This window comes from Pholcus phalangioides, unplaced genomic scaffold, assembly GCF_987345545.1.
Source record: "Pholcus phalangioides strain wild (caught in Gottingen) unplaced genomic scaffold, Ppha-v1.0 ptg000020l_1, whole genome shotgun sequence".
Taxonomy (NCBI): domain Eukaryota; kingdom Metazoa; phylum Arthropoda; class Arachnida; order Araneae; family Pholcidae; genus Pholcus; species Pholcus phalangioides.
The window spans coordinates 7,169,430-7,190,052 of NW_028301613.1; the positions used below are offsets into that span (position 1 = coordinate 7,169,430).

General features: G+C 41.6%; 1 protein-coding gene across 1 annotated transcript; it reads right to left on the reverse strand.

The window, feature by feature from the left end:
- Positions 1–3,259: 3,259 nt before the first annotated feature.
- Positions 3,260–20,123, reverse strand: LOC149070890 (glycine receptor subunit alpha-2-like). Its single transcript, XM_089248691.1, has 7 exons — positions 19,870–20,123; positions 16,996–17,072; positions 15,974–16,200; positions 11,062–11,144; positions 9,468–9,602; positions 6,409–6,758; positions 3,260–4,055 (listed from the first exon to the last, which is right to left on the reverse strand). Exons 1-7 carry the CDS (start codon positions 19,997–19,999, stop codon positions 3,873–3,875), a joined length of 1,185 nt encoding a protein of 394 aa, XP_089104817.1. The 5' UTR covers positions 20,000–20,123; the 3' UTR covers positions 3,260–3,872.
- Positions 20,124–20,623: the final 500 nt, after the last annotated feature.

Sequence of the window (20,623 nt, forward strand, 5' to 3'; positions counted from 1 at the left end):
CTGACAAGCGGGGAGGGGGGGGGGGTTAAAAATGGCTAAAAATTTGCTGCCGTAATACTTGAACGGCCCCTTACACACGTTAAAATGCGGTAATTTAGTTCTTTTATGGCAAAATATGTGCAGTGCATCAGTCACAAAACTGATAAGGGGCCGTTCAAGTATTACGTAAGCAAAGTTTTAGCCATTTTTGACACCCTCCTCCCCCCCCCCGTCAGCAAACGTCAGCGAAACGCTGACCCCTTCCCCCCCCCCCCCTGTCAGCAAAATTTCGTCATCGGCTCTGCCCCTCTGAATCCTAACTCATATTTTCATAAAGGGTGGTTGATGACGTAAGCATTATCCAAAACCCCCCCTCCCCCTTGTCATCAAAAGTCAGCAAATCGGAAATCCCCCCCCCCCATCGATGATGACGTAATACTTGAACGGCCCCTAAGTGGTTGAATTTAAGCAATATTTTCACATGATTTCTTCTATATTTATCATAATTACCAACTTCAATCGGGAATTAATGCATAATTACCGGTAAGGGTGCCAAATGCAAAAAAAAATCTATCAAACTTACCGAGACGATTTGTGGTTGTGCGTATTTGAGATTATTCAATGTTACCGTCCATTGTTTAATTTTTTTTCCTTCAGAATTTCTGGCCAAGCGCAAATGGCGGGGTAGGATGATGACAGTTAGTTAAAAAGCTACACTATAGCCTTGGATTTGAAACATTATGGCATTTTGACATGTATGTCAAGCACAGACAACCGACATTAGTGTTCAAAAGGGAGAAAATGAACCGTCTCTCTCCTAGCTTTCAATGAATTTTGCTTTCCTTTGTTCAGTTTTATTACTTCGCCTGGAGCAAGGAGGGTGACTTTCTTTACCCTCAGAATGGTCTTGATATTCCGGTTTTATTCTCTTCCAGTTGTTGCTTTTTTTCCGGCTGTCTTTTTTATGTTATCTGTTATCTTGGGGAAAGCTGGACCATGCTTCGAATAGCATTTTCCCTGCTTGGAGGCAACTTGGATTCGTCTGGGAATTTCGAGGGTGTTGGTCAAAGCGTGTGAAAATGTGTGTGTATGTGGGGGAAAACTGGAAAACTACACACACACGTAAACACTAACGCCAATGAAGAGATATGCGTTAGAGTGAAAAAAAATTCGACTTAAAAAAAAAAGGAAGTAATCCCGGAAATCTGAAAAGGAGGAAAAATTTCCCAAAACGTTGGAGGACGATTGAAATGACACCAAAAAAGGAGGACGGATGGTAAACCTACGTAGAAAGGAAGACACCTGTGCATATGTAGTAATTTTTGCCTACTGAACCAAACCTCTAGAAATATAAAAAAACAGACAATAGAAAACCAAATAACGATCTGTGTCTCCCTTCGGTTATAATCAGAGAGTGACGAGTGACCATACGTCCCCGGTTTTCATCCCGATTTTTTTTTACAAAAAAATGTCCCGGTTTTTCACTCATTTTCAACGAAGCCATTTTATTCTTCAAAAAAAACGACTAGAAAATGATCTTCCCAACTCAGAAATGACTCCTTATGACCCCCCTTAAGGGTCGAATATGGAAAAACCTTTCTTTATGTCGAGAAACAAAACTATATTCACAAAATTTGATATTTATAGCTTCAGCGGGGTTTTGGCTCGGCGACGATGAATCAGTGAGGGCATGTTATTTTGTGTACAGTATATATGTAGATGTAGATACGCATCTATAAGACGGGATTTCTGAATGACCCGTGGCGATCATGAGGTGTTCAAGTGGTATGGGGTAATCATCGCTGAGTAAATTTGTGATTGCAGAATCCACACCAGTGAAGTCGCGGGCAACAGCTAGTTCGTCCACATACATTCACTTCATTCACTAGAATCATTCACTTCACTCACTAGAATCATTCACTCACTCACTGGAATCATTCACTTCCCTCACTAGAATCATTCACTCACTCACTAGAACCATTCACTCACTCACTAGATTCATTCACTTCCCTCACTAGAATCCTTCACTCACTCACTCACTAGAATCACTCACTTCCCTCACTAGAATCATTCACTCACTTACTTACTCACTAGATCCTTCACTTCACTCACTAGAATCATTCACTTCCCTCACTAGAATCATTCACTTCACTCACTAGAATCATTCACTTCCCTCACTAGAATCATTCACTCACTCACTAGAATCATTCACTTCCCTCACTAGAATCATTCACTCACTTACTCACTAGATCCTTCACTTCACTCACTAGAACCATTCACTCACTCACTAGAACCATTCACTCACTCACTAGAATCATTCACTCACTCACTCACTTGATCATTTACCCACTCAGTAGCTAACTCACGTATTCAGCAGCTCGGTCACTCACTCACTCACTTGATCATTCACCCACTCAGTAGCTAACTCACGTATTCAGCAGCTCGGTCACTCACTCGCTTATGGACACAGTAGCTCGCTCGCTCGCTCACTCAATCACTCACTCACCCACTCCCTCGCTCACTGACTCAGTAACTTAATCGCTCACTCACTCGCTTATGGACACAGTAGCTCGCTCGCTCGCTCACTCACTCGCTTATGGACACAGTAGCTCGCTCGCTCGCTCACTCAATCACTCACTCACCCACTCCCTCGCTCACTGACTCAGTAACTTAATCGCTCACTCACTCGCTTATGGACACAGTAGCTCGCTCGCTCGCTCACTCAATCCCTCACTCACCCACTCCCTCGCTCACTGACTCAGTAACTTAATCGCTCACTACCTCGCTTTCTGACTCGCATCGAAGTGCTGTCGAATTTTCATAACGGTGAATTGCGTGGCGGTGAATTTTCCTAGCGGTGAATTGCGTGGCGGTGAATTATTGTCGGTGAATTTTCCGTAAACCCCGGCCTATAGCAACACCGCAAAAGAAATATCTTTAGTGTAGTGTTGCCTGTATCCAAAGTTCGCTAAGTTTGTTGCCGATTCGGCGATATTTACAGAGGAATGCGTTATAATTTTCATTCTTGCATAAAACAATGGCTATTTACAAGCAAAAAATGGCATAATAAATGATAAATAACAACTATTTACATAATTTTTTTCGCAACAATATCTATATTCTCGGAATTTATGCAATAAACTTTTGAAACGTACAGTAGAATACATAACGAACATTTAGTAATATATACATTGTGTATATATTACCTCCAAAGCCCGAATGTTGGCCGGCCTCTTCGTGAACTGGCTGGCCAAGTTGATCCGACCAATGTCCGAATTTCGTGTTTTCCCCGGGACTTTGGCCGGTCCCTATATGTCGATCCCTATCTAAGATATCGATATTCAGATTCCTTTTATCGTTAGGGTTGTCATCGATAGATAACCATAATTATGGCTATTTCTAATTGTGAATGGCCATACTCTTCACAAAAAAAATACGCCAACGCGGCGATTTCTCTGAGTCGGCCAAAGCACGGTGAAAACCCGACTTTCGGACATTGGCCGAGTCAATTGGGCCGGCCAGTTCGCGAAGTAACCAACTTCGAGCTTTTGACAGTGGCATATATCTTTATGTATAAAGTACCGACCTGCACCAAGAGGTCACAAAATACGAAGAGGAGCAGTTTTTTAGTATTAAAATGGTATTTTCGAAAGCCTGGTGGGGGTAGGAAGTGAGCATTTATAGAACTCCGGCCTGTCCGGCTTTTCTGTTATCCGGATCGCTCTTCAACCTCATTAGACTGGACAGTCCTGATTCTACTATTGCAAATTGTCACAACAACCACAGACTTGAAAAGTTTTCGACACTGATTTTCATCCGGCAAAGATGACCAAAATTATTTTTTCCAAAAGTAAATTTCATCGTAAACGTCATAATTTGGGATTTTACAAAAATCATAAAACGTACTGATAATAGTAAATGAGACACCAAGAAACAAAAGACACGGGAAAGAATATTCGAGACAGAAAATCGACGAGGTGGGGCGGAGACGTGGGTGAAAACTGCGATTTCTCTGCCTCCTTCCAAGCAGAAACCGACGCTTTAGAGTTGTTTCGTCCGTTGTTCTCCGGTGAATCCTGAAACGGAAAATAATTCATAATCAATAATCACTTTCTAGCAGGGAAGAATTTATATACGGGGTGATTATAAAAAGAACTATCCCGACATATGGGCCCCTAACTATCATGCCATTCACAGAAACTGAATGAAATTTTGGCATAAGGTATTTTGAGGTATGCGCTCAAGAATGATATGGAAAACAACAGTGTCACTCTAACAGTTACGGTTACAGTGAGAAAATTTCGAAAATATCAAATGGCAACACCAAGTTTTTTTGTATTGGAATGCGATCTCCATACTGAAAAACACTAAATAGCGTTGGAATGGCACCTGTAGCACGAAAATCCCCGGAGCTAGGAAAAAGTACTTCGCCGTGCACCAGAGCATTAATGTTCGTTTCATTCGTCACACCGTCGTTTCTTCGGCTGAGATCTCAGCCTGATTAGTCCTCCACAAGGTCACGTGGAAAATTTGTGAAACACAATAAAATGCTTTATTTTATGCTGCTTCTCTGTCCTTATTGGTTGTCCTCACTTTTAGCCTATCTACCGCCGGTGATTTTCATGCTACAGTTGCCGTTCGAACGCTACTTAGGGTTTTTCACAATGGAGATCACATTCCAATACAAAAAACTTGGTGTTGCCATTCGATATTTTCGAAATTTTCTCACTGTAACCATAACTGTTAGAGTGACACTGTTGTTTTCCATATCATTCTTGAGCGCATACATCAAAATACCTTATGCCAAAATTTCATTCAGTTTCTGTGAATGGTATGATAGTTAGGGGCCCGTTTGTCGGGATAGTTTTTTTATAATCACCCTGTACAATGCAACGCAATTCCCCCCTCCCCTCCCGCCACTCGGGTCACAACAGGGGTGGGGGCAGGCGGGTCTGGTGCCCGGACTAGAAAGGTGCAAATTTCACTTTTCAACCTCCCCTTCAACATCAGATGGGTGCTCCAAAATTCGTGCTTGCTTCGCGCTCCCACTCTTACACACGGGCTGGAGTTCCGTATATACGAGACGATTGGCAACTTTCAGCCCCCCTCCCCCCAATGCTTTCAATTATTCAATCATTACATTTCACTCATAGTTATGAAAACTGATGTCAAATGGTGGCACTACACATAACAAGCAAGGCATTGCACAAAAACAAACTTCACATCAGGTTCACAACACGTACACGCACATTCCAACCATGTACCAATTCGTTAGAAGTTCCACAGAGTAATGTGAACGAATTGCATATTGTTTGTGCTTTAGTAGTAGTAGTAAATATTTCTGGCCACAGGTGATGGGGAGGGGACTCCGAAAAAATCCATTTGCCCGAGGGCCCATAATGCTTCAATGGCCACAGTATTTTGTAGAACGTGTCTGAGCATCCCCAGAATCAATTCAGAAATCAAGATAGTTTTCATGAAGATCAAGTCGAACATCCATAGGTGCATTGAACTCTTCCGACGGTCTGAGCGGCCACACACGGGCGCGTCAAGCCGTCCACTTTTTATTACAATATCTTTTGGCTCCTTTAAATTTTGCTGCTCATTGTAAGTGCCCCTCCCCTCTCCGCTTAAGTGATGGGGCAAACGTCCTCCCCCCCCCCCCCCGTTCAGTGAGAAAAAGGATTATATTGGCATAGGCTTCTCGTTGCACCTACACCCTCACATAGACGGTTGAAAAAGAATATACAATAAACATAAAAAAGAATTGAGATGGTGACAGTTCAAAACTATATACAAGCCCCGTTTACGTGTGCAATAAAATATCCCTGGAAGTTATCCGTAACCGGGATTTTTGCTACAACACGTTTACATGGCGGTTACATTTAAGCCCCGTTCACATGTGCAAGATTGGGGTCGCTTTGGTGATAATTACCGGCGGGACAACCTTTTCCCCCTCGTAGGGAAAAAAAGGTGGGAGAGAAGCTCATAAAAAAAAAAGCCCATATTTCTTGTGGTGGATTGGTGGTCGACATGACCTTCTCTCCCATAATCCTTTGCGCCGCGAGAACTACTGTAAGCTCCTTCGTCAGCCATCTTGAATCAACCACTTCCGTTCAACCCGCGTAACCAGTGACGACTTCTGGAAAGAAGAGAGGGGGGGGGATTACCGGCATAAACCAAACGTCATGTGAATGGTTTGTAGCGAAAATCCCCATTGTCGGGAACTTCCCGGGATGTTTTATTGCACATGTGAACGGGACTATAGCTTGTGCCGGTATTCCCCACCGGTGGTCGGAGTCACCAACCATTGCTCCGCAACAAAGATGGGATCTTCGTTCCTCCTTTGATGGATCTTCGTCCATCCTCTTTTTCCCCCTGTAATGTAAACGGGGGGGGGGGGACGACGACTATAGAGAAATTACTCACTAATCGATGCGGAGAATTCGAAGGTGTATTCGCGCCGTATCTTGACACCAAACTTATGACGACAGCGTACTCTATCAAACTACAGAACACGAAGGCGATGCACAGCGACAGCCAGACGTTGAGGGCGATCACGTACGAAACGTTGGGCATCCTCGACTGGTACTGTTTGGTGATGATGGTCAGAAGAGACGTCACTCCCAACGTAATTCGGGCCGGCACCGCGTGCGGTGGTATCCAGAACGTCAGCATCGACATCGAAACGATGAGGACAGTTGGGACGTAGACGTTGATGAGAAAATACCCGGTTCTCCTGGCCATTTCAAATGAGGCTCGAATGCAGCTGAAGTTTCCTGCAAAAAAAAAAAAAAAAAAAGGTATACACAGTAGTGAAGTGTTTCTCAGAGTGTGCGCCGCAACCTCCTAGGGGCGTAGCCAACCTTCGTCAGAGATTTAACGGCGATTTAGAGATATCGATTTGTATGCCTATTTATGCTTTCAAGTGGTTCTTTTATAAGGGAAAATATCTACCAGACTATTTCAGGGGGTCGCAGATGAACCATGAATTGGGCTAGGGAGCGCGGGCGACAAACGTTTGAGAACCTTTGCAGTAGTAGCTTCGTTCACTGGCAATGCAATGTTAAACAACTCTGAAGACCCGTGAAGAACATTTTAGAACTACTACGCTGTATATTTTCTAAGGGTTTGAATTCGATTTCCGAAATATCGAGAAGGGGAAAATATCCCGACAATGCCAAAATCCCAACGATAAGAAAATCCCCAGCAGATCAAAATCTCGACAATGCCAAAACCCCGTCTGTCGGGGATTTTGGTATCTTCGAGATTCACACCGTGCCGGGAAATCGGTATTGTCGAGATTCGCACCGTGCCGGGAAAACGGTATTGTCGAGATTTTGGTCTGTAAGGATTTTAATCTGTCAGGGATTTTGGCATAGGGGGTGAGCTTCAGAAAAAACTCCCGACTCCTCTTATTGGAGATACGGTATCAACTCGTAAATCGGACGCCACAAAGGCAGTCCAGCTAGAATGGGAGGAAGACCCTAACTTGGGGGACCAACTCAAACCTGGCTATTGTCTTAATTGACCTCACGTCCCCTTGCCCAAAGAATCCCTAAGCTCCTCATGACTGAAAAAATTCGCCGCCAAGCTTCGACTGCAATACTCTTTATTTCATTTGACACTATTGGGATTACCAAAGTTACATTCCCATAAAAGAGGCTGTTAGTAATTATGTACATGTGTTAGTATATAAACAAAACATACGTACAATTCATTCAGCATGTCCATGCCGAGCACCAATCAACCATCATAATTGACGTTGGCCCGAGCCCCCAATCTCCCTAGCCAGGATCTTATATGAACCGGAGTTACTCTTGTGGTCAGTCAAGAGTTTTTTTACCCTTCCTAATGCTCCACTCGCAACAGTTGTTGCATTTCACTAGACCCGAGCAGTTGCGCTCCTTGTTCCCCCTCTTCTTCGCAGTTCCTGCAGATTTCTCTCTGTGTATACCCTCTAGCCAGATGACCATATCGCCAACAGCGGAAGTACTACAGGGGTTTCAGATGTTCCGTGACAGTATTCCGCTGCCACCCAAAGACGATAGCTCTCCTAAGCATCCGATCTCTGAAGGTTCCGGGATCGATCTCCATCACCCAGTTGACACTTCTCCTAGCGGGAAATTTGGTCACGATTCTTGCCCTCTCAGGCGAATTGGTCGAACCACCAAGAACGTGCTCTAACATCTCTTCTTCCTTGATGTCACCAGAGACAACCAAGATTATGGCTCTCGGGTCACTCTCACGCGTTTCCTCAAGTTTGAACTTCTTTCCGACTCCACTGCAAAGTCTTTCTTGAGTTTCTCCGCATTCTCTTTAGCCAACACCTCAACCAGGACTACTCGTCTCCCAAAAGTTTTAAGACTTTGACTCCTGCTCTAGCCGGGTTACATTCTTTCTTAGAATGTCCGCGGAACTATCTCCTTCCGTCTTCTCGAATCGCAAGATCTTCCTAGATTTTTGGCTCTTCATCTGGGGCTGCTCTTTGGCCCGTATTGCCAAAGTGGCAAAAGTATCCCCCCTCCTTTTGAGTTGACACCACTGGTTCAGGAGTTCTCTGACCTCGTCAAGCTTCAGCAATCTTGTGCATGTGGCTAGTATGCACTCAGGCAGCTTTTCTTCCGCTAAGCGGATCTCCTAATCTGCGGTTTTCTCATCCTGGGACCTGTCGTTCGACTTCTTGAGCTTTTCTACAGCTCTCAATACTATCACTCTATGGTAATATTGTGCCCTTACCAAGCCTATCTCTGTCTCTTCCGCTTGATTTGCAACCAACACCTCAACTTCTTCCTACAAGGACGCGTTCAAGGTCTTTTTCATTCCTTCTGTAATTTCGCGCTTCATCCGCAATTCTTTCTGCCGATCGCAGATTTGACTCTCTGTACAGTCTGCGGTGAATGTCATCTGTTTCAGCTCGGTTTCCAACCGCTTAATTTCCTCAGAACCCCTCTGTTCTTTCCTAGTCACCTCAAGTTCTTCTCGAAGATGCCTGTTGCCATCTTCATGCTGTTTCACCAAATTGGTGAGTTCAGAATTCTCGTGTTGTTGTTCTTAACCTCCTGCTTTTCACTCTCAAGTTTCGTCTTGAGTTCGTCTATTTGCAACTGGAGTTGCAAGTCCCCTTCTTGAAAGTCTTGTGCTGACTCTCCCTACGGGCTTTGTTTCCCTGTACCTGTGTATTTTGGTATAGTCGGGGATTCGGTCTTGTCGGTATCCAGTTGGGCAGTTGGGACTTTGGTGTGTTCGGAGATTTTAGTATGACGTCTGTCGAGATTTTGGTCTGTCGGGAAATTTGTTGTCACAATTTTTGTTTATCGGGTATTTCAGTATTAATAGGATCTTAGTCAGTCGGTATTTTCACCAAGTCGGGATTTCCGTACTAAAATTTTGGGATCACTGTCCATTATTATTATTATTGTTATTGAACGATGGTTCATTTTGTAACAGGAATATTATGAGTAACTTGAAAGGAGTTGTTTGCTTACCGCTACTGAATTCGGTATCACATCGACTGAGGGAAGCAGCTCCAACTTTGTACTGAGGCAGCATTAGAAGTTCGCTGACCCGGACAGAGTTCGGGTAGATCCAATTGAGTTGCAGGTCTTCCATTGGATCCATCACTGAACAATTGGAAAAACGTACGAGATTATTAACCAAAAATTCATATAAATATTCAAATGACATGGAATCACACATGAAATGGGAAGTAGAATATTTTAAGCCTTTTGATTTGACCGCGTTGCTCTCATCTCACAAGTTTCGAATATTTTTTCAAATAAATGCAATTTCATATTTTGAGCTCGTTTCGGCATCGACGCTTCTAAACATCCGATTTTTAGTTGTGAGCTGTTAGAGCGACGTTTGAATAATTTACTAGCAGAAGCGCTCAAAGAGGTACATTTCTTGACAAGCCAAGCAAAGAACGATTTTTGACCCTTGTATTTTGGTGGGGAAATACCATGTGTATATTGCTGACGTATTGCATTGCAGACGTATTGCTGTGCATTCTTCAACAATGATAGCAAAGTACGTTGGCAGACAATAAATGACATGTTTATACTATTCAAACCTATGTAAATCATAAAAATACAGTGCTTTCCCCTGAAGTGCAACATCCCATATTTTTTTTAATCAATCATCATCATTAACCATTTTCAATCCACTGCTGGATGAAGGCAGGGCCGTCTTAAGAGCATCATGGGGGGTCCCCCGGGCCAAATGATTTTTCTAAGGACCTACCAAGCAAATTTTCCAAAAATCTCAACCAGATCCCATTTTTGTGAGGTGCCCGGGTGGGCCCATGCCCTAAGACGGCACTGCATGAAGGTCTCCTCTGAATTTTTCCATTCTGCTCTGTGTGATGCTTTAGCCATCCAGCTGACACTCCAGCCACTTTCCTGATCTCGTCAATCCATCTTGCGTGTGGACGCCTTCTCGGACATTTAACACCACGGGGGTACCAATCTGGAATATTTGTGGTCCATCTGCCGTCTCCTTGCAATATGTCCAGCCCATTTCCAATATTCAAACGTTTAATTCTTCCCCTGATATCATATACCTTTGTTTCCTTATCCAAGTGATTCGTTTTCTGTATACTACTACTAACCAGACACGACCCAGGCTCTGTCCCTCTCGGGATATAAGCCTTTTACCCAATCAGGTTGAGTCGCGCTGGGCGAGAATCAGGGGCGCCACCCGGAGAATATCCGGAAGGCACCCCCCCCCCGGCGCCCCCTACCCTCTATCCAAGACTACAGTCGCCAACAAGCTCCATGCACGGCCCTCAGGGCATCTCAATAAGCAGCCACTCAGCCACCAGGAGGAGCCCACAAGCCCGAGCAACAGCCCGGAGCACCCCCATCCAGACCCCCGGGACCCAACCGCAAATCCCCTGGATTTTAATGACAGAAAAAATATACAATATATACATATACACAATATGTATAAACTTTTTTGCCATGTGATAGCATTCAGGGGGTACCTCAATTGCTTCATATAAAAACTGTCAAGAATTTTCTCCTCTGGATATTTCAGTGCTTGCCAATTTAAGGGTTAATATACAGCAGACACAAGACTCACGTGCAATGATTTCTATTCCGCAGTTCTGAGTGTCGTGGGGAAACTTTTCTAGATTCATGTTGCAACTTAGAACCAACGTAACTCTGCAACAAAAAAAGAGAGAAGAAAAACATTACAAATTGAGCAAAAGAAAACCAAATTATAGAGCCAGAATGTACTGTTTGTGTTGGTTATAAACAGCGCTGCACGAAATCGTCACATTAGACAATTTCGTGTCCAATGTGACAATTACGCGGAATGTTTCCCCCCAAATCAATATTCAAAATCACAGTGGTGATGTTGCGGCAAGGCTGGAAGCAGATTTTTGCCGCATTTTTTTTATCCTTTTTCAGACTCGATTCATTCAATTTTTTTTCAGCCAAGATTAATGCAGTGTATACTCATTTTGCATATAAATTTTTTTTCTAGAATTTTATAGCTAAATTTTATGTGTGGCTGCAGCGTCCACCACTGGATGGCGCTGTCCTCGTACTAGGGAAAAGATCGCGCCTGCGCGATGGAGGGACTGGACTAGCGTTTTGCGGCTCAAACCAGACAGTCACGCGGTCCGCTCGTTCTTGTAGGTTCTGTAAATTTAATTGTATAATAAATGTTAATTATCTATGGATTGTGAGTCCCTCTCTCCTACATAACCGAACGTGCACCTCATACACATTCCTCTACGGAATTTCTAACGACACGTGCCAGAATGTGTGTTCTGAGTATATGCTTGGCCGTAACGTATTTATGTTGTGGAGTTGCGCTTGCTTCGTGTCCATGCTGCCATCTGGCTTCCATTTTCTGAAGTAAAGACGGAAAATGATTAAATTTTCATGTTTTGTCAGTATCGTGTTGTAGGTCTGCCAGCTCTCTGCGGAGAGACTTTTTCAAATGGGAGACCCGCTTTGAAGCGCGAATGTGAGCCGGTCCCTTTCTACTGGACGAAAGCTTAAAAACCCCCCCTTGAAAGCTCAACTTTAAGTGATGCCCTCTGCTGAAAGCCCCCCCACAAAGCTCATATTCACAATATTTCTAACTCAAAACTTACACAATCCTTTAAAAGTCAGGGCTTATCTCCCTATCCGTACTGCACAATATATCTCTACCTCTTGGGGTAACCCAGGAGCTCTAAGGAAGCTCCCTCTTAAAATTACATATACTAAGGCATATTTTGCAATGCTGTCACGGATAGGCAGAGCGCAGGGATATGCACTGTATCTCATTTCAGTTGGCACCCTAGTGTCACCAATCAAGGGGATACCATCCAAGCCAAGGTTCAAGGCTCAACTCTCTGATATACAAGTTGTATGTTAAAGAAAAAAAATTTATACAGTTGGGGAAAAGTAACCACCGTATTCTTGTACAGGCAAGGTCTGAAAGTGATACCACAAATGTAACCCCGTATGAAAATACAGTAGAATCCGGACTAATGTGGCGGAAGAGTGGGCCGGATAACAGAAAAGCTGGATAGGCCGGATGTTCACTTCCTACTCCCACACCATGCAATCAAAAACACCATTTTTAATACCAAAAATCACTCCTATTTACTTTTTGTGACCTCTTGGTACAGGTCAGCAATTTATACATAAATGTAATGCACTCTATATATGCATAAATGTATACAGTCAAACCTCGTTAATGAATCACTCTTGGGAGAGCAAAAATATGACTTGGTAAGCGGAGTGACTCATTAAACGGAGTAAGTCATAGTTTGCCAATTCCTGCCTGAGGACAATTGGGACTTCCAAAAAAGTGATCCGGTAAGCGGAGTGACGTGTTAACCGGGTGACGCAATAACGAGGTTTGACTGTATACAGTCAAATCTCATTAATGAGTCACTCTTGGGAGAGCAAAAATATGACTTAGTAAGCGGAGTGACTCGTTAAACGGAGTAAGCCATAGCTGTGTAAGTTCCTGCCTGAGGACAATTGGGACTTCCAAAAAGTGACCCGGTAAGCGGAGTGACGTGTTAACCGGGTGACGTACTAACGAGGTTTGACTGTACATAATGTAAATGTTTGTTATGTACTTTACGTTTTAAATATTTATTGCAGAGAAGTCCAAGAATATAAATATTGTTACGAAAAATTATGTAAATAGTTCTTATTTATCATTCATTATGTCTTTTTTTCGCCTTTAAATATTTATTTTATCTTACGGAAAAAAAAAAACCATTTCTCTGTAAATATCATCAAATTGGCAACAAACTTGGCGAAGTTTGGCGACAGCTCTGTGGATTTGGTGACGTCATGGTGCCAAGAGACCAGCACGGATAGTGAGGAGGCCCCGGCGAGAGGGGATATAGTCGAGATTCTACTGTGTATTAAATCACCGAAAGACAGTTGATACCGGGTGTTTCACGAAGGACCCCTAACTTCGAAAATAAATAACTCGGAAACGGTGATAAAATACAGTCGAATACCGTTATAACGAACTCCAAGAGACCGAAGAGAAATCACCTCGTTATAACGAAATTTCGTTATAGCATTGGAGTTTTTTTTGCATAAGTTTCGGATGCGGCCTGCCCTCCTCAAACCTAATTTTGAAAAAAAAAAATGAACTAAGCGGCACATCTACAGATCGCTCAAGTGTCCCGTGGTGCAATTCCAGAACATTTAAGCGGCCCGTGGCACATTTTCACAAGTGAACAATGATCACATCAACACTTAAATGACCCGGGACACAGTTCCAGAACACTTAAGTGATTCGTGACACATTTAGAAATCCCTTGAGTGACATGTGACGTAGTTTTAGAGCACTTAAGTAACCCCCAGTGCGGTTCTACATCAGTAATGTTACCAGCGGCACATTATCCCGTTATTTAAGTGATCTGCGGCGTATAATTACGGATCACTTGAGTGATGCGTGACACAGTTCCAGAGCACTTAAGCGGCCCGGACACATTTCCAAATCACTTGGATCCGCGAAACATTTAGAGATCACTAAAGTGGCTCTGTAGGGCACTTATCAATGGGGGGGGGGGATGTTACTTCAAGTGCCCACAAACTATCGAAAGGTTTTTCTCGTTTTTGGCGCACCGAGTAAGATCCTGTTAAAAATATTTCATATTTTCATAGAGGGTGGTCGATGACGTAAACATTATCCAAACCCCCCTTCCCTCGTCATCAAAAGTCAGCAAATCAGAAACCCCCTCGATGCTCACGTTATACTTGAATGACCCCCAAAGTTTACATAGATTGAAAATAATTCATTATATATCTTTTTTTACGGTTTTGTGTAAGGGGCCGTTCAAGTATTACGTAAGCAAATTTTTAACCATTTTTGACCCCCCCCCTTGTCAGCAAAACGCTGACACCCCTCCCCCTATTGTCAGCAAAATTTCGTCATCAGCTCTGCCCCCCTGAATCCTAACTCATATTTTCATAGGGGGGGGGGTTGATGACGTAAGCATTATCCAAACCCCCCTCCCTTCCCCCTTGTCATCAAAAGTCAGCAAATCGGACCCCCCCCCCCCATCGATGATGACGTAATTTCTTGAACGGCTCCTTACCAACACGCGAAGTAAAGCTGTCCGTGTGAAAGACAGGGCTCTAGTAGGTTGATACGTGAAACTGCTAACGACTGGCCTTGCGCTTTGTTGATTGTCATGGCAAAAACCAATCGGGAACTGTAATCGCTTGAAAGTGAATGGCATTTATTCAGTGATAATTAGGATGCGTGGAATGAAGACGCGCGTCTTTTCCTTTGGCACATCCAGTTAGAATCGTTGCTTCGATGATGTAATTGTGAAATTTCTTCACGCAGAGTCTGTTGCCATTGCAGAGTCTCGGTGTCCAAATTTCTTAAAAGCATTATAGGCGCTCCGACTTTGAGGGTCAAGTTGGCACACACACAAGAATATCCCAAGAGTGCAGAAATTCTGCAGGATGCACTGTCGCAGACACAGCGCAGACGTGTCTGCGACAGTGTCAACCGATTTGAAAGATTTGGAGTCTCTCGGAATAATTTTTTATGATTTTTTCGTTGATCTTGTTCACACTGTCATTTTTCGATGCCAGAATCGCTCTCTCACAAAGCCATTCATGGTTTTGGTGATTTTGTTCAATGTTCGGGAAGACTTTGTCTGCAAGTTCTTGAACTGCGTTTAACAACTGGCAAAATCCATTTGGGAACGTAATGAGTCCAGTTCTTGGGTCTCTACGGGAATTCTTGCCAAGTTTGATCAACTGACGTGAAAATGATCGCAGCGCTGAGTCATTTTTCAGTTGAACTCGCATGTTGGTAATTTCTTAACTTCGTTCCAGAGTGCTGATGATTTGAGGCAAGCATTGAGTTCATCAGCTGGCGTTGAACATTTTTATTCCCAGTTTTGTCGTCGTAGTTGTTGTTCTCTGTTGTTAGTGACGTCATATGGCCAGCTTGTGCAGCGAATATTATTCAAACGCCTTTTAAACATTTTTTAAATGGAAACTATACCTCTACGATGGGCGGTTGATGAGATAAAGGCCACATTAGCACTTACAGGACACCCTGTATATAGGCTAGCAGAAATACCCGGCGCTTCCCGGGTTTTCTTCAATTACTGGGAGGATTGGAAAAGTGACAAACCGTTATAAAGGAATAAACTGTTATAATGGCAGCATTAAAGGTGTGACAAACCATTGTAAAGGCATATACACGTCTGAAATGCATTGTTGGAAACCACGGTAACCAAAAGCAAACGTTCCGAAAGTAATTGTTGAGACCCCGAAACCATTGTTGCCCGACAGTTTTTCGCCCATTTCGGGCATTTGCCCAGCTCTGGCGGAAGTTTTAAAGTAGCCCACGGTTCAATCCCGGACCTGTTTGGTATAAATGCAAAATCTGGCGACGATCGGTCTAAAACTGTAGATTTGTGTAAAGAACATACACATACATACAGACATACGTACTTTCACATATATATATACAGTATAAAGATTTTTATTCATACTTAGCTGATAATCCGATGGACTTGTTTGCATTTAACCAATAATAGACCGTGGGTAACAGGAACTTGTCGAGTTTGACATCCATGGCGTTCTTGAACCATAGATGAGGCATCCATATGTCGTGCCACCAATCCGAATCCAGAACCACGTGATTGCCATCAACGTCATCGGGATAATCGAGGCGATCGTCCTTCCAGTATTCTCTGACGAAGGCGTCCATCTTGAAAGACTGAAACCACAAACATACGCGTCTTTGCAAAAATTCAAAATGAAACAAAATACATACGACGCATACTCGTCCGTATATATACACATTCATTCGGCAACTTAAACTAGAGCTAATTACAACGTTCGACTGAACTATTCCGAACACAATTCACACGCTTGGTATAAATTCGGTACGTTCTCGGCCAATTTTGTACGTTCGGCGAATTTGGCAGGATTCGGAGAAGCGGCGTAATCAATTTTTAAAGTGTTAAAACTCGATAATTATTGGTCAAAAATCACTTTTCCGTACCAGTTTTCGACAAGGAATCACGTGAAGTTTTTGGGCGGTTGATAATAACCACCCTGTATATAGTAGTTGAACCCCCCCCCCGGACCGTTAACATGCCTTCGGCAAACAAAATTCTATTACCGCAAGCATGTTTATGCAACATTTCAAAACATTTAGATCAGCGATTCTAATTTTAGAATCTTTGAAATCAGAACTTTGAATTATGATTTACGTTGTGTTTATTTTGTCTATTTTGTGTGGGTTCCGAATAGTTGTGCCGAATGCATGGCCCCCACATCCTGGAGCGGGGGCCCCCCCCCAGGCCGAAATCTTTTGCGGGCCCCCTGGTCAGACTTTTCACGGGCCCCTTCTGTAGTTCATTTATAGCGCGAAAAAGCAAAAACTGATGAGAACTGTCCCGGGACCCAGGCCTAGAGCCCAGCCAGCCCCCCCCCCTTTGTGGGGGCCATGACTGTACTCGGAAATGTAAATGCAAAGAAATTGAGAGAGAGATAACTATATACTGACCATTTCTATTTCGTTGACGTCGCTTATTTGCAGCACGTACAGACGAACTGTCACATTCACGGCTTCTAACTTTGTTCCTACAAGTAACGAAATTGGCTGAACACATTAATGCAATCACTTTAATTGATAAAGACACGCGTAAAAAATGTATTGGAATTAATAAGGACACCTAACATAAGTTTCTGAATACAACTTAGAAATATGAGAAATCTTTAAGAAAAAAATAATTTCAGAATTTTCAAAATAAATAGTAATTTAATTATTTCATAATTTTCATAAGAAATTATTTCATAATTTTCAAAAGCAATAATTTCATAATTTTCAAAAGAGATAATTTCATAATTTTCAAAATCAATAATTTCAGAATTTTCAAAATCAATAATTTCAGAATTTTCAAAAGAGATAATTTCATAATTTTCAAAATCAATAATTTCATAATTTTCAAAATCAATAATTTCATAATTTTCAAAATCAATAATTTCAGAATTTTCATAAGAAATTATTTCATAATTTTCGAAAGGAATAATTTCAGAATTTTCATAAGAAATTATTTCAGAATTTTCATAAGAAATTATTTCAGAATTTTCATAAGAAATTATTTCAGAATTTTCATAAGAAATTATTTCAGAATTTTCATAAGAAATTATTTCATAATTTTCAAAAGCAATAATTTCAGAATTTTCATAAGAAATTATTTCAGAATTTTCAAAAGAAATAATTTCAGAATTTTCGTAAGAAATAATTTCAGAATTTTCAAAAGAAATAATTTCAGAATTTTCGTAAGAAATAATTTTATAATTTTCAAAAGAAATAATTTCAGAATTTTCGTAAGAAATAATTTCATAATTTTCAAAAGAAATAATTTCATAATTTTCGTAAGAAATAATTTCATAATTTTCGTAAGAAATAATTTCAGAATTTTCAAAAGGAATAATTTCAGAATTTTCAAAATAAATAATTTCGGAATTTTCAAAGTAAATAATTTCAGAATTTTCAAAAGAAATAATATTTCATAATTTTCAAAAGAAAATAATTTCAGAATTTTCAACAGAAATAATTTCATAATTTCCAAAATAAATAATTTCAGAATTTTCGAAAGAAATAATTTCAGAATTTTCGTAAGAAATAATTTCATAATTTCCAAAATAAATAATTTCAGAATTTTCGTAAGAAATAATTTCAGAATTTTCGTAAGAAATAATTTCAGAATTTTCAAAAGAAATAATTTCATAATTTTCAAAAGAGATAATTTCATAATTTTCAAAAGGAAATAATTTCAGAATTTTCAAAAAGAGATAATTTCATAATTTTCGAAAGAAATAATTTCATAATTTTCAAAGTAAATAATTTTAGAATTTTCAAAATAAATAATTTAATAATTTTCAAAAAGAGATAATGTAATAATTTTCAAAAGAGGTAATTTCATAATTTTCAAAAAGAGGTAATTTCATAATTTTCAAAAAGAGATAATGTAATAATTTTCAAAAAGAGATAATGAAAAAATATCGTTGTAGATGGATTACCGTTATATCGAGAGGCAGCAATCTACCATTAGACTTCAGGCATTTCTAAACAACAGTTGCAAAAATATCGTCGCACAAGGATTTATCGTTATATCGAGTATCGTTGTACTGAGGTTCCATTGTATTGTAGAATACATGCTCAACCAGTGGCCCTCGGAGTTATCTAATGAGGCCCACGACACCTCAAACCAAATTTTGTGAAAATGAACCGAACAGCACATCTACTTGTCACTTATATGACCTTCGGCATATTAACACATCACTTTTAAGGGACCTGCGGCGTATTAACACATCACTTAAGGGACCTGAGGCGTATTAACACACCACTTAAGGGACCTGTGGCGTATTAACACATCACTTAAGGGACCTGAGGCGTATTAACACATTCCTTTTAAGGGACCTGCGGCATATTAACACATAACTTAAGGGACATGCGGCGTATTAACACATCACTTAAGGGACCTGAGGCGTATTAACACATAACTTAAGGGACATGCGGCGTATTAACACATCACTTAAGGGACCTGCGGCATATTAACACAACACTTAAGGGACATGCGGCATATTAACACATCACTTAAGGGACATGCGGCATATTAACACATCACTTAAGGGACCTGCGGCGTATTAACACATCACTTAAGGGACCTGCGGCATATTAACACAACACTTAAGGGACATGCGGCATATTAACACATCACTTAAGGGACCTGCGGCGTATTAACACATCACTTAAGGGACCTGCGGCATATTAACACAACACTTAAGGGACCTGCGGCATATTAACACAACACTTAAGGGACATGCGGCATATTAACACATCACTTAAGGGACCTGCGGCGTATTAACACATCACTTAAGGGACCTGCGGCATATTAACACATCACTTAAGGGACCTGCGGCATATTAACACAACACTTAAGGGACATGCGGCATATTAACACATCACTTAAGGGACCTGCGGCGTATTAACACATCACTTAAGAATGCGGCATACTTCCACATCACTTAAGTGGTTTGTAAATGCGCTGCGATTGTCTTAAGTGACCCAGGGTTCAATTTCACATCCCTTAAGTGATCCGCGGCATATTTAGAGATCACTTGAGCAATCCGCCACACAGTTCCAGACAAAGCCGTATTAAAGATCTCGAGCCGCTTTGTTTCCAGATCAATCGAGCGGCCCGCGGCACATTCAGAAATCAGTTAAGCGACCCGCAGCACGTTTGTAGATCACTTGAGTGACCTCACAGCACAGATCCAGAACACTCAAGTGGCCCGCGATGCGTTCACAAATCAATGAAGTGGTCCGCACCCTCCCTCCTAAAGATCGGTGTATTACAGTTATACTTACCATTGAGTATCTTCGGAGGCTTCAACTTGTTGTACTGATGAGGCAAGATGTCTTCTACAGATGGCGGGGGATGATGACATACGATGCATGAATGTGCGAAAATAAATATCGCGATTTTTAACGCGAGCATTTGTTTCAGCCGATGTGTTGGAAGAAAACAAGTCCCAGTGATCAATCTCGCGAAATCACGCAAATTTCAGTTCGCGAGTTGATCTCTTGAACATACTCGCGAAATCTCGCGATGGTTTCTCAAGTTTTTCCGTGATTACGAGACCGCACAACGCGCGTCACACACGTTAGCGATTCGCTCATGACCGAAATAGTGACGGTAAAGTCGGTGAAAAAAAAAAAACAGAACATTTTGTTCGCTGGGGGCATATTATTATTATTATTATTGACCATCGCCAAAGCGGAATGGACAGCATTTTCTGGTGCGGAGCGATTTATTATTTTGGTGCAATCGCGTGACTATATCCCCGGAACCGTATAGTTATAGTTAGTCCCTGATGGACATTTGGCTGGCCGTTCAATAATGGCGTGATCAATTGACGGCCAAACATGGGTGAAATACATCAATAGTTTCCCAACATAAGAACCATAACAGAAAATTGAGAGGTTTTTGAGTGAACGCAACAATAATTCACTCAAGTAATTATAATTATGCTAAAATGAAACGGGGGAGGGGGCTGATTTGATCGATATGCAAGTAGAAAGGATAGATGACGGGTGGGTAGGGGGAAGAATGGTTGGAAAG

Bases quoted from the DNA above. Each gene is read 5' to 3' on its own strand.
- LOC149070890 (XM_089248691.1), bottom strand. From the start codon at position 19,999: ATGCTCGCGTTAAAAATCGCGATATTTATTTTCGCACATTCATGCATC. The intron at 6,759-9,467 runs GTAAGCAAACAA...TTTTTTTTGCAG, and splicing joins TGATACCGAATTCAGTAGCG to GAAACTTCAGCTGCATTCGA. The intron at 4,056-6,408 runs GTGAGTAATTTC...TTTCCGTTTCAG, and splicing joins CGAATTCTCCGCATCGATTA to GATTCACCGGAGAACAACGG.